The sequence below is a fragment of the Pristis pectinata genome, chromosome 24 (assembly GCF_009764475.1).
Source record: "Pristis pectinata isolate sPriPec2 chromosome 24, sPriPec2.1.pri, whole genome shotgun sequence".
NCBI classification, from domain to species: Eukaryota; Metazoa; Chordata; class Chondrichthyes; order Rhinopristiformes; family Pristidae; genus Pristis; species Pristis pectinata.
In genome coordinates this window covers 27,895,000-27,908,473 of record NC_067428.1, presented here as the reverse complement: position 1 = coordinate 27,908,473, position 13,474 = coordinate 27,895,000, and the positions used below count along the sequence as shown (strand labels likewise).

At 40.1% G+C, this 13,474-nt stretch overlaps 1 protein-coding gene across 1 annotated transcript in view; it reads left to right on the top strand.

The window, feature by feature from the left end:
* LOC127582678 (alpha/beta hydrolase domain-containing protein 17B-like) overlaps positions 1-13,188 on the top strand; it is a 60,439-nt gene extending 47,251 nt beyond the window's left edge. The window contains exon 4 of the mRNA XM_052038220.1: positions 9,754-13,188. Coding sequence (XP_051894180.1) covers positions 9,754-9,982 — 229 coding nt within the window. The 3' untranslated portion in view covers positions 9,983-13,188. The remainder of the gene's footprint in view (positions 1-9,753) is intronic.
* Positions 13,189-13,474: the final 286 nt, after the last annotated feature.

Below are 13,474 nucleotides of genomic sequence, written 5' to 3'. Positions count from 1 at the left end.
GCAGACCTGATGGGCCGAATGGCCTACTTCTGCTCCTTTGTCTTGTGATCTTGTGATTTTTTTTTCCCAGGCAGTATTATTCTGGTGCTGTGAATTCACTGCCCCCTTTCGTTTTTCATAATGGGTTCCATAAAGTTGACAGTGGCAAATATATTGTAAATTGTATATTTAATTTCTGGTGTTGGACCTTTCCCATGTATCTGGATTTAAAGTGCTTCTGGTTGTAGCTCTTTTCATATTTAGTGAGCTGGGGAGATAATATTTTTTCCCCATTATTTTCTGTGGCTATTGTTAAATGCACCATTACAATGCAAAGGTCTCATACAGGCAGTGTTAAAGGAATGAAAGGGTGACAAAGATAATGTGATGCAGCGCTGAAGGATTTGGGATACCTCAGCTTTATAGTCCTCAGGAGTTTTTTTCGGATTTTCTTCCTTATATTAGATAACTTTGAAATCTGAGACTTGGGGTGCATTTGTGCATCATATACAGCGACCACATCATTGTTGTGGAGTTAAAACTACTCACACTAAAGATAAACGTGCAGTATAAATTGCATCCCAAGGTCGGAAACTGACCAGCTGTGTTTTGCTATAATGCCAAGTTAAGCCTCGATGCCAGATTAAGACTGTATTTAGGTTGTAACTGCAGCATTGGAGTCAAGCCAGTTTCCCCCACGCACGGATAATCCTCTCCCCCTTCAGTGCTACATTTATGGTGTGACCACCCACCCCCTTTTATATATTAAAAAAAGGGAAGAGATGCTGAAAGCCACATGAGGATCAGCTGTGATAGCTTCTCAGTTTACAAGTTCTTGTAGCACTTCCCACTCAAATGGAACACTGATAAATTAGAGAGTGAGCCTCCCACACATAAAGGCTGTGTCAAGAATTTTATGTCCAAATCTTTCTTAAGATTTGCAGAGAATTCTAAAATAGGTGGCATAGTTAACCATTCTGGGAACCAGAAGCTGCAAAGGAATATTGAAAAAAGTGACAGATACAATCTTCATCACTAGAAGTGGGGTTGTACATTTTGTTTTACAGAAATATTGCACTTTGAGTCAGGCACAGACATAGTCATGATGGAGAATTCAGGTTTCTAACATTTAAAAAATCAACACCCTAAATAGATAAGGCCACTGGGGAGAAAAAAGTCATAGAAAATTATTGAATCCTACATTTTGAGACAAAATATACAGTATCATATAAAAGTTGTATGTATAATGTTGAATTTATATTAATCCTTGAACCTTGGATGCAGTTTTTGATTTTCACTTTAAAGAAAATATTTAGGGGCAAACTAGAGAATACAGAAAAGATTCATCAAGGTGCTACTTGGTATGACGAGGTACAACTGCAATGAAAAACTCAAAATTGACCTATTTTCATTAGAAGTGTGTCAACTAAGGGATTATTTGATAGACGTTTTAAAATTGTGCAGTGTTGGAACAGAATGCATAAAAATGGACCGTTTGCAGTGACGGAAGGGGATGGGATGGGACGGAAGATCCAGGCTGAAGAGCCATAAATGTACGTTCATGGTTAAAGGAAGGATTCGTGAAAGAGAGGAAGGTTGGTGATTAAAATAGATTGTATGAACATTTAACAATAGATAATGGTGTGGCTGGTAATTGGTTTGGGTAGGGATAAAGGAAAGTCTCAAATTCACCAGCAGTCTGTACTAGAACATCAGTTTTTCACCAGATATATCAATCACTTGCATGAAGCAAGGGAGCTGGATACCGAGGTTTGCAGGTTACACTATATTAAAGGGAGTTATAAGTGGTGCTGATGGCAACAGCAAATTGACATGGAAAATAGATTAAAAGAATGGGTAAAAAGATGGCAACTTAGAAGTGAGTTCAAGGAAAATAAATGTTAGTATTTTTTTTAGGTGAGGAAATGAATTGTACAGAAGCAAAAGGTTTGTAAATCTTAGATATAAACCATTAAAGGCTAGCAGGTACAAAAAGCTATCAAAAAGTATGAACTTTTGGCCTTTATCTTGAGTTTGGAAGATTGAGCTGTTTAAAGGGTAAAAGGATTTGATAGGATTGATGTGTATCTTGTGGAGGAGGTAGTCTCAAGAATAAGAAAATAAAACCTTAAAATCGTACAGGACACTGAGAAATGAAAGATGAAAGCATGTTTTACACACTCAGTGGTAGCAGAAATCTGGAAAGCACTTCCCCAAACGGCTGTGTGCCCCTCGGGTATAATATACTAGGTGGAAATCAATGGATTTCTGTTAGATAATGGATTTCTGTTAGATAATGGATTTGAAGCACTGAGAAAAGGAAGGAATTGCCTTTTCTGGTTCTAGATCACCTGTGATCTGATTCAGTGACGAAGTATGAGGATCTGCAAGGCTTATTCCTGTTGCCAATGGATAGGTAGTTGAAGATTGGAGGAACAAAGGAAAATTGGAACACTTAGAATAAAGTCTATCCATTATGTGGAGAACACATATCAAGGTGGACCATTTTGTCCGAATGACCTTTTTCTACTTAGCAATTCCTGTGAAATTTGTATCTGTTCCAAATGCAACATTGACCCACTTTCAATAGAACTTGTGTCATTGTGCTTTAAATCACAAGATAGGTGCAGGTGAGGAATACTAGTCAATCTATTTCAATTACTCATCCAGAAGTATCCGGAAGTTTACCTTCTCCAGCTTTACAGGCCTGCCTGAGAATCTAGTACACGTGCTGTTTGTTGTGTGAAAAAATTTTGGACCAGTCTCTCATACTGGACCTTGTCAAAGGCCTTACTGAAGTCCATGTAGACCACATCTACTGCACTGCCCTCAACAATACACTTTTTTACCTCCTTTTTAAAAAAAAATTTAGTCACGTTGGCCAGGCAGGATTTGCCCTTGACAAAGCCATGCTGGCTATCTCTGATTAGTCCCTGCCTTTTCGTGTGATCATTAATCCTGTCGCTCAGAATTTCCCTGGAGATTTATCCACCTCTAAGTCTGCTAAGGCATCAAGTACCCCCTCTTTATTTATAGATACTTGCACGAGAATTTCACCTTCCACTTCACTGAATCCTCCAACTACAAACTCTAATTCCTTTTGGAATATCGATGAAAATTATTCATTTAGGATCACACCTATACTTGCTCCATGCACACATTGCCACTGTTGTCCCGAATGGGCCCTACTCTTTCCCTGATTATTCTTTTGCCCTTAATATACTTAACACTCCTTTGGAGTTACCTTAATCTTGTCTGCCTGTGATATTTTGTGACCCTTCACCTTCCTAATTTCCTTTTTAACCGCCTCCCAATACTTTTTATACTCATGATGGGTATCCCCCATCTTTAGTCCTCTTTAACTTCCATTTTTTTTTCTTCATCCACCCTCTTTATTCCTTGACGTCTAGGGTTCCATGTCCTTGTTACCCCTTTCACGAACATGTAGGATAGTGCAGTTTGGTGTTGTGCATTTTTTCACTTCTGGTGTTAATGAGTAATGAGGTGTGAGCTCCCCCTCCCTGGATTTTCAATCTAAACTATGCAGTCAAGTGAAGATTTGTTTCTTCAGCCTAGGTGGAACAGAGATACTGTGCCTAATATTTCAGCATTCTTGGATCCAGTGACATAGAGCACCTCAAGATTCACCCAAAAAGTTGAAAACCATTCAAACTATTGTAACAAGGTTGTTAATATAAGAGCAACAGTGGTAATAGGATGTAGTATATTTGATTATAATAGTTCTTTTTGAGGATTTCTTGTCTGGAGTAAATAATTAAGAATTTGTAGTTACAAATTTTGCTGAGTTTTGTGATTATGGTAATTTAGGGAGTAGAACCCACACCTCCATTCTGAATATGGATATTTGGGTCTCAGACGTCATTAGAATTGATGCCAGAGGAATGAAAGGATGAAACGTCTCCGGTTCCCTTCCCATATATTCCTGCACTTTGATCACACATTCAGAGAATGAAACAAATCCAACTGTAATAATAGTTCATTGGAACATTTTATTAAATAAATAACAAGCACATGTATGATGTGATGTATAAAAAAGGCATTGTAGTCTAAATATACTGCAGGAAGCTCAGGACCAACTAAATTAGCCTAAAATCCTGTCTGACCTGCTTTTTCCTACAAAAACAAACACCAGCATATGACATCAGCAAGGACATGAATCACTGCACACCCTATTCAAAACTTGCAGATAAATTACTTGTTTTGTATAAAGACCACTTCTTTCTGCACCATCAGAGAATTGAAATATACGACCCGAGTCAAATTAAACTGATCACCACAAACTGGAGTTTCTAAAACTGTAGGCTTTTGTCTTTGACTTGTGAAGTCATCAGATTTTTATCCATCTTATCAAATGTCTATGCTTTTTTTGTTTGTCAACATAAAAACAATCACTCTAATTCATTGTGTGAAGCAACTGGGATATTTCTGGGAAACGAGGTAAAGTAATATATATCATTTTTGTTAACATTTTATTTCTGCTACATACTTAAAAACAAATCTTGCGCTTTCTCTTTAGAGGATCATGCAGGATACCTAAGGGTGTCAGTGTTTGCTCTAGATTTATGGTAGTGTGTCACAATTTGTTGGGTGTGAATACAAAGGATCCTGACAGAAATTATTGAAAGCCACAATCAGAATCAGGCTTATTATCACTGACATATGTCGTGAAATATGTTGTTTTGTGGCAGCAGTACGGTACGAGGCATAAAGATTACTATAAGTTATAAAAAAATAAATAGTGCAAAAGAGGAATAATGAGGTAGTGCTCATGGACCGTTCAGAAATCTGATTGCAGAGGGAAAGAAGCTATTCCTGAAATGTTGAGTGTGGGTCTTCAGGCTCCTGTACCTCCTCCCCGATGGTAGTAATGTGAAGAGGGCATGTCCCGGATGGTGAGGGTCCCTTATTATGGATGCTGCCTTCTTGAGGCGCCGCCTTCTTGAGGCACCGCCTCTTGAAGATGTCCTTGATGGTGGGGAGGGTTGTGTCCGTAATAAAGCTGGCTGAGCCTACAACCCTCTGCAGCAGCTTTTGATCCTGCACATTGGATACCAGGCTGTGATGCAACCAGTCAGAATGCTCTCCACCGTACATCTGTAGAAATTTGCAAGAGTCTTTGGTGACGTACTAAATCTCTTAAAACCTTTAATGAAGTAGAGCTGCTGGTGTGCCTTCTTCGTGATTGCATCAGTGTGTTGGGCCCAAGATAGATCCTCTGAAATGTTGACACCAGGAACTTGAAGCTGCTCACCCTTTCCACTGTTGACCCCTCAATGAGGACTGATGTGTGTTCTCCCGACTTCCCCTTCCTGAAGTCCACAATCTTGGTCATTCTGATGTTGAGTGCGAGGTTGTTGTTGCAACACCACTCAACCAGCCGATCTGTCTCACTCCTGTATGCCTCCTCATCCCCGTCGGAGATTCTGCCAACAACAGTGGTGTCATCGGCAAATTTATAGATGGTGTTTGAGCTGTGTCTAGCCATGCAGTCATGAGTGTAGAGAGAGTAGAGCAGTAGGCTAAGCACGTATCCTTGAGGTGTTGATTGTCAGTGAGGAGGAGATGTTACTACCAATATTCACTGACTGTGATCTCCTAATAAGGAAGTCGAGGATCCTGTTGCAGAGGGTGGTACAGAGGCCCAGGTTTTGAAGCTTGTTGATTAGTACTGAGAGGATGATGGTGTTGAATGCCGAGCTGTAATGGATAAACAGTAGCCTGACGTATGTTTGCTGTTGCCTAGGTGCTCCAAAGGGAGAGCCAGTGAGATTGCGTCCACTGTAGACCTGTTGTGGCAGTAGACAAATTGTAGCGGGTGCAGGTCCTTGCTCAGGCAGGAGTTAGTTCTAGCCATGACCAACCTCTCAAAGCACTTCGTCACATTAGATGTGAGTGCTACTGGATGATAGTCGTTGAGGCAGTTCACCCTGCTCTTCTTGGGCACCGGTATTATTGATGCCCTTTTGAAGCAGCTAGGAACCTCTGACTGAGCAGTGAGAGGTTGAAGGTGTCCTTGAACACTCCAGCCAGTTGGTCAGCACAGATTTTCAGTCCCCTGCCAGGTACACAGTTGGGGCCTGATGCCTTGTGAGGGTTTACCTACTTGAAGGATGTTCTGATGTCGGCCTCTGAGACAGAGGTCACAGGGTTGCTAGATGCTGTGGGGATTCGCACAGGTGTAGTGTTATTCTCTCTTTCAAAGCATGCATCAAAGGTGTTGAGCTCATTGAGAAGTGAAGCATCACTGCCATTTATGCTGTTAGGTTTCGCCTTATAGGAAGTAATGGCATGCAAACCTTGCCACAGCTGTTGTGCATCAATAAATAAACGGTCAACTTGAACAAAAATGTATTACTGCACTATGACTAGTATATGTACTAATGATTTGGAAATTGTTTTAATAAATTAACGACCTAAATCATTCAGATAACATAGCATCTAATTCAGTAAGATGTGATCTTGGAAATTACTGTTAGTGATATTGAAAATATTAAATGCCTTCACATAAAAATTAAAGATAGAAGCAGCCATTGTATCTGTTCTACCTTTCAATGGTATTAATGCTGATCTTTTACCTCGGCACCCCTTTTCTGCACTAATCCCATAAACTTGATTCTGTTCATATCCAAAAACCTTTCAATCTCTATCTTGAAAACACCTCAGCAACTGAACCTCCTTAGCCCTCTTGTGTGGAGAATTTCAAAGATTCACCACCCTCATTTCAACCTTGATTGGCCAGTTGCTTTGAGTCTGTGACTCCTAGTATCAACCAGAGGAAACATCATCCCTGCATGTATTCTGTCCTCATTAACATTTCTGTCTGTCAATGAGATCACCTCTTGTTCTTCTGAACTCTAGAGACCATAAGCCCAGTGTACTTGATCTTTCCTCGTTGGACAATTTCCACCACCTTCCTCCCCCACCATCCCAGAAATCTGGTGAATCTTCACTGCACTTCCTCTATTGCAGGTATACCTTCCTTGGGTAGGGAAATCAGACCTGTACATGGTATTCTAAGTGCAGCCTAACCATGGCCTGATACAATTTATGTAAAACTTTTTTACTCTTGTACTGAAATTCTCTTGAAGTAAAGATCAACACACCATTTGCTTTCCTAACCACGTGTAGTATCTGTATATTAACTTTTAGTGATTTGTGCGCAAGGACATACAAGTCCCTGTGACCATCTACATTTTAGTCTCTTATCATCTAAAGAACATACTCTGCTTTTCTGATTTTTTTTCCACCAAAGTAAATAACCTCAAATTTTTCCACATTATTTTCCATCTGCCATGTCTTCACTTAATCCTAAAGTCCCTTGTATCCTCGTCTCAGCTCTCACTGCTACCGAACTTTGTGTCACTTGATTCCCTCAGGCACAGATTGTGAACAGCCAGATCTCTTGTCTGGGGGACATATGCTGAACCCTAAAATATTTTCTGAGAAATGAGGGGGGTAAAATGTCTCAGAAGTATGAGAATAAATCAATCAACAATTTGCCTTGGCTGATGCATTCTTCTGGTATGACATTCAGATGACATGGCAGGAGCTGGCAACAGTGCAGGAAGGTGGAGTGTGGCAGCAGTTAGTCATGGAGCCAGGATACAACAAGTGGCACAAGATGAAAATGTCCAGGGAGCAGTCATTCTAATCTTTCAGTGTCATGACTACACAGCCCAGATAATCACTTGGGGCTCTGCTGCTGCTGCTCACAGCTCTCCACTCTGGAGCTATAGGACTTCATTAACTTGATTCATCACTTCCATCATTAGTAAGTGTAACGAGCCTCTGTCATAGTCTCCACCCAATTCCAATGAGCGATGCCTTTGCTGTATTTATAAAGTAAACACAGCCTATAGTTTTTGAACCTCGCTTCCAGGCTCTGAATAGTATATCAGGAAGGTCATTGTGAAACACGTTGACGTATTTTAAAAGAGACATAGCTTTGTGTGCTTTTATTTATTACATTTGCTTTTTTTTCTTTTTCTGATGTTACATCATGGATAATTTGAGGCTTTTTATCATTCCCTTTTTTTTTCACCACCTTCCATTTGTGATGTGTTAACTCTGTTTAAGAAGTCAAGAGTCTAGAGATTCCTATTCCTTCCTTGGAGTTGTAGGATGTGGAGAAGTTTCATTAGATCATACAGGGGCCATTATCCAAAGATTTGTCTTAGATGAGCTCAGCCTGGGGTGATCTGTCTCAACTGCTTGAGGAATACAAGCTCAGAATTTTGTCATGTTCTACAATTCAACCACAACACAGCTGTCATTGGTTTGGTTTATTGCTAATTTAAGCTCCTATGCTTTTGGTTCCTTTCAAACTGCTTGAGGACCTGCTAGATCAGTTAGTCTCTGCAGCAACTTCATTCTCCCTAATAGCTTATTTTCCACTGTGAATGCATATATTCCTGCTAGTTGACATCTGTTGAAAAAGAATACTCAGAATTTCTTCATCATAGCTAGATTCCTGAGAATGTATAACCTTGTCAATGGAATCCAAGTGGCCTTCCACCAGTTTCTTCAGGTTGTATGCAACCACTTGCATTACTGAATGCAGGTGGGTGTCAGACCGCTGAAAACATTCAGCCTGTTGCAGTTCAGAGGGTCACTATTACTGAGCTAAATTTTCAAACGTGAGTAATGGATGCTGGATACCACAAGGCCTGTTGAAAGAGGATTTTCTGTGGTTTATGTTTGCTAGCAGTTCCTCTCCTTATTTTTGGCTAAAATTGGGTTTTCTGCTGATAGGATGTTCACCAACAGACCCAAACTGGTGAGAACAAAAGCAAAGGGAGGAATGTGGAAAATTGCTGAAAGCGCATGTTTTGGTGGCCACTGTGCTATTTATTCACATGTGATGGGAAATAGTGATCCAGTTTGAGGAATATTTAACTGAGCAATGCTGTGCCCTATTTGGACTACTGTGTATATTTTATAAATAGAAGCTCTGGCTATTTAATGCAATTTGTATGTGTAAAAACACTGCTCCATGTTTGTCCCTTCTGCTATTTTGCACAGTCAAGCTGGGATGGAATAAGGAGGTTTTAAGCTATATTTGGTCTATTACTCTGCAAGTTTTTAAGTGATGGAGATGTGTGGAAGGAAGAGCATGTGATTCTTGTCATTGTCAGCATTTACCCCAGGATCAAGCATGGACATGGCTTGATATGTTCTCTAGAACTTAAATTACTGCTTCTCTGCCTGCTTCTCAAATTTGCATGGTACAACTATGTCAGACACCTAACAAAGCTATTTTTTGGGGGTTTTGACCCGAAACGTCGGCAATTCCTTCCTCCCACAGATCCTGCTCGACCTGCCTAATTTCTCCAGCAGGTCGCTTGTTGCTCCAAAGTAATTTTTTTCGTCATTCTTGCTGTTTCCTCTATTCCAGTGCAGGGCGTTGGGGGCATTGTTAACCTCCAACATCTGATCCTAGACTCAAAGATATCAGTTGGACATGCAAAGATCAGCCAGTAAAGTGTCAGGTTAAAAAAACCCAAGCTTTGATGTTCAAGCTGTCTAGAGAACAAGGCTCATCCTGTTAAGCGAATGTGGACTAGTGGAACCCACCAAGAGTCAACACTTCAAAAAGAGGAGAGAACACTAGGGAAATTGAAGTTCACTCTGCTCCACACAACACTAATTAAACACTTATTTACCAGTCTGAGTTGGTTCCATAATTGTTCAAACTGAATCAAGTAAAATATCTCCTATTTCGATGCTGTGACTTTGTTTTCTTATGTTTTGCAGCATCGATAAAATCTCCAAAATCTCATCTCCTGTGTTGATCATCCACGGCACTGAGGATGAGGTGATCGACTTCTCTCATGGCCTAGCACTGTATGAGCGTTGCATGAAGGCAGTGGAGCCACTGTGGGTGGAAGGGGCTGGTCACAATGACATTGAACTATACAGCCAGTACCTGGAACGCCTCCGAAAGTTTATCTCCTATGAACTGGTCAATGTGCAACGGAATTGAATGTAACCAAGAACAAACATTTTGGAAAGTCTATTTTTTCAGGAGAACTTTGGATAGTATCGGAAACACAAACACAACCATGATTTTTTTTTAAATTCACATTGGGTGCTAGTGCAGGTAAAGCATAGAAAACAAATGTGATGCAACAATTAGTCTTGAGAATTTTACTAATTATTTACAACCATAGTAAATTGTTACTTTTCTATTTGTAAGGAGTTGTAGGGATGAAGCAAGAGTAAAGATGAATGTGTCCCTTTTAAGATTAGGCCCTTTGATGCAATCTGTTTGGTCATTTTGGCTAAAGAAGAGAACTATAGTGTATGTTGAACAGTTTTGACTCTTCACATTACAGCAAGTCATTTTAAGGTGGGGATGATCTCATAAAGAAACAGAGGGGTTGTTTTCTCAAAAACACATTAGCCAAAAAGACCATGTTAACTGAACTGCAAGATTCTGCTCTTAAGAGGCGAGTCCACTCTACTATTTTCTCATCCCTTTAATATTGAGAATGTTTATCTGTCATATTGATATCAGCTTGTGATGTATCATAGCCCCTCCCATACTCTGACATAAACTGCCATCTCTTAGCTCCATTTAAACATACTAAGGAGTAGGGAGGATTTTGGAACTTGACAGGATACATCAAGTTGTTTTGGTAGCGTGAGTTAGAAATGGTGGGGCTAAGCATCATAGAATAAGATTAGTACTGGTAAAAAAAAGGCAACCCAAGACTGATTAAGGAAATCATGAGTGTGGAGGAACCAGCCTGAATAGAATCTGCCAGATCAAGGGGGGGGGGGTGGGGGGGGGGGCGGAGAAAGAAAAAATCAACATTCACTGAAATTTATGTAATAAACTTGGTTCGGTTTAAGGCTGTGAACGTTCAGTTAGCTTCACAGCTCTGTATACCAAAGTGTTCACGCATTATTACTTCTGCCATTCCTGTAGCCAAAGGTTAGGATTATTCAGTGTCAAATGGGATGCATTTTCAATATCTGGTGCAGCTGAATCTGACCACATTGCAAACCATTGGTGCTTTCCGCAGCACAGATCTTGTACTTTGAGAAAGCTGGGGGCACTGAGAAGTCCGTCAACTGATTGGTAGCAACTTGGTAGCTCCATTAAAGTTTAAGTGTCGATGCTTGTGGCCTCCATTTCCTATTGCAAGCTTTTTAAAGCAATCAATATTAAATGGTTTCTGAGATCCAATTATATGAAACTTCCCTTGATGGTTCAGCGGGTAAATGTACTGCACAGTTTCAAACTGAGCCTTGCAGACCAGGAGGTTCCTGGATCTGAGCATGTGCTGAGTTAGCTGATCTCAGCTGAAACGAGGTAGAGAAATCTGAAACCTCAATTCCTGGGTGGGGAAGAAAGGGGGAAAATCAGCTAGGGCTTCCACTCCTGATTGCTTTCCAATGACTTCTGCTAGATATTGTGCAAACCTGTGGGTGTTAGGTGAGGATAGGATCAAGCATGGCTCTGACTTCCAACCCACCTTCTCCCTTTACCCCCTGCCCCAACATGGTCAGCACTTGCACCCATGAGGTGAGGGCAGCCATTGCATGTGGAACTGTGACCCAGCATGAGTCGGGCGCTTTCAGGAGAGGAAAGGACAAAACTGGAGAGACGAAGGAACAACAGTCCATCTCGTACTTGCTAACACTCGGCAAGATTGAATCCAATAAGTTATCTTGCAAGATCGCCTGGATAATAGACATGACTGTAATATAATGAACAGAATGATTATCTATAAGTGTACAGTAAATCAGTTTTAAATCTACACTACTGCTTGTTCACATTATATTGAATGGACTTTTTTTGTAATTTTTGCAAATCTGCAAACACTAGAACCGGGAGCATCTAAACATAGCTGATATTCCACTAATTTTATAAATATCAGCAAATAGTAGAACTGAAAATGGAATAAGCAGGATCTTTACCCGGAATTATGTGGAGCTCAGCACAACTAGATTTAAAGGTAGCCCTATGTAATCCACATTCCTAGCCTGTGCTGAGATTGCATTGGTGGCTTTTAACTCATTGGGTTACCGATGCAAAAAAAACCAACCAACTTTCCTCCTGGTTACTATCCATTGACTTTCAGGAATGTCTGAGTGGATGACTTTGATTGAGGGCAGAAGCAGACTCGCTTGTGATGCCTGCAGATTTGAATAGTTTGATGAAGTTCACCAGCTGGGCTCTCCTAATGGTCACTTGGCTGAGGTATCAGAGTTGTGCTTGTGAAACAAAATTCGATGCAAGCTAAACAAGGAGAATAATTAGGTGGGGAGAGAGGAAATGTATCAAATTTCAGAATGTGACAGACTAGAAACTGGTGCCTGTGACATTATCAAATAAGCACTTACAGCATTAGTGGAATATTGCTTAATTGGCTATTTTAATTTGGTATGTTTTAAGCAGGATAAAACCTTTGTTAAAATTTGAAGACAGAGCATCAACAGATAAATAGTTTAACCACTTCATACATTCTACAAGCTACTTCCTAGGCTGAGTACATTACAATCAATGGGTGTGGGTAGGGTACTAGATTCACTCCTTCTGGGATTTGGTGGTGCTCTTTGCAACCTGCAGGTTTATGTTTGCAGCACCTTCATATTATGAGCATTATGGTTATAAGTTTTGATATGCCCAGTATCAGAAGATAGAAATGATTTAAGTCGAACATTGGTTCTAAGGTAAAATGTATTTTTAATTATAATTCTTAATGCACATCTCTAAATCTTAATATTAAACTAGTAGTTAAAAGGTGGTGGAGAAAAAAGGGTGAGAATTCTGATGCCTTACTCCCAGTTGACAACTGGGGCTGTATGTCACAAAATTGGGCAGTCACAAGTAGAGAGTGTGCAGTTTTGCTGTATGCTCTCCCAGGAGTGGTACAATGAATGTCTCACCCCTAACATAATACCTTTTTCATGTTCAATACTTAATAGACATGCAAAGATAACAGTGCAATCATCAAAGGTGGTAATGTGGAAGCCAGACATAGAGTGAATGTAAATGTTTACCATCTGTACTTTTTGTCACCATCCTTTTCCCTTTGAGGCTGCTGTTGGCAACCTTGCCACTGGATTGTTCTCTATTTTGAAGCAATTATTGTTTGCAACAACAACAAAGAAAATTCTTAATTGCAACTTATTAAATGTATTTAACTGAAAATTTTAAAACATTTTGACAATGTAGTTATTCTATTGTTGTACAGTGGGATTTCTGAAAACATTGTATAGAGCCACCACATGGAAGAAAATGGCTCACTACTTGCTGCTACTTTGTCAGTAGACCACCTTATCACACGGTGGTACCTTATTGAATCCATCTCATTCTATATTGAAGGCCATCCTCTAGCCAAAGATGTATTAGAAGAACTGGGAGAATCCATGCACTTATAAAACACAATGGCACTCCTTTTGGCAAGTGTACCTTTTGTCAGCTGCATTCACTATATCAAATAATGTGCTTATCAGTGAGATA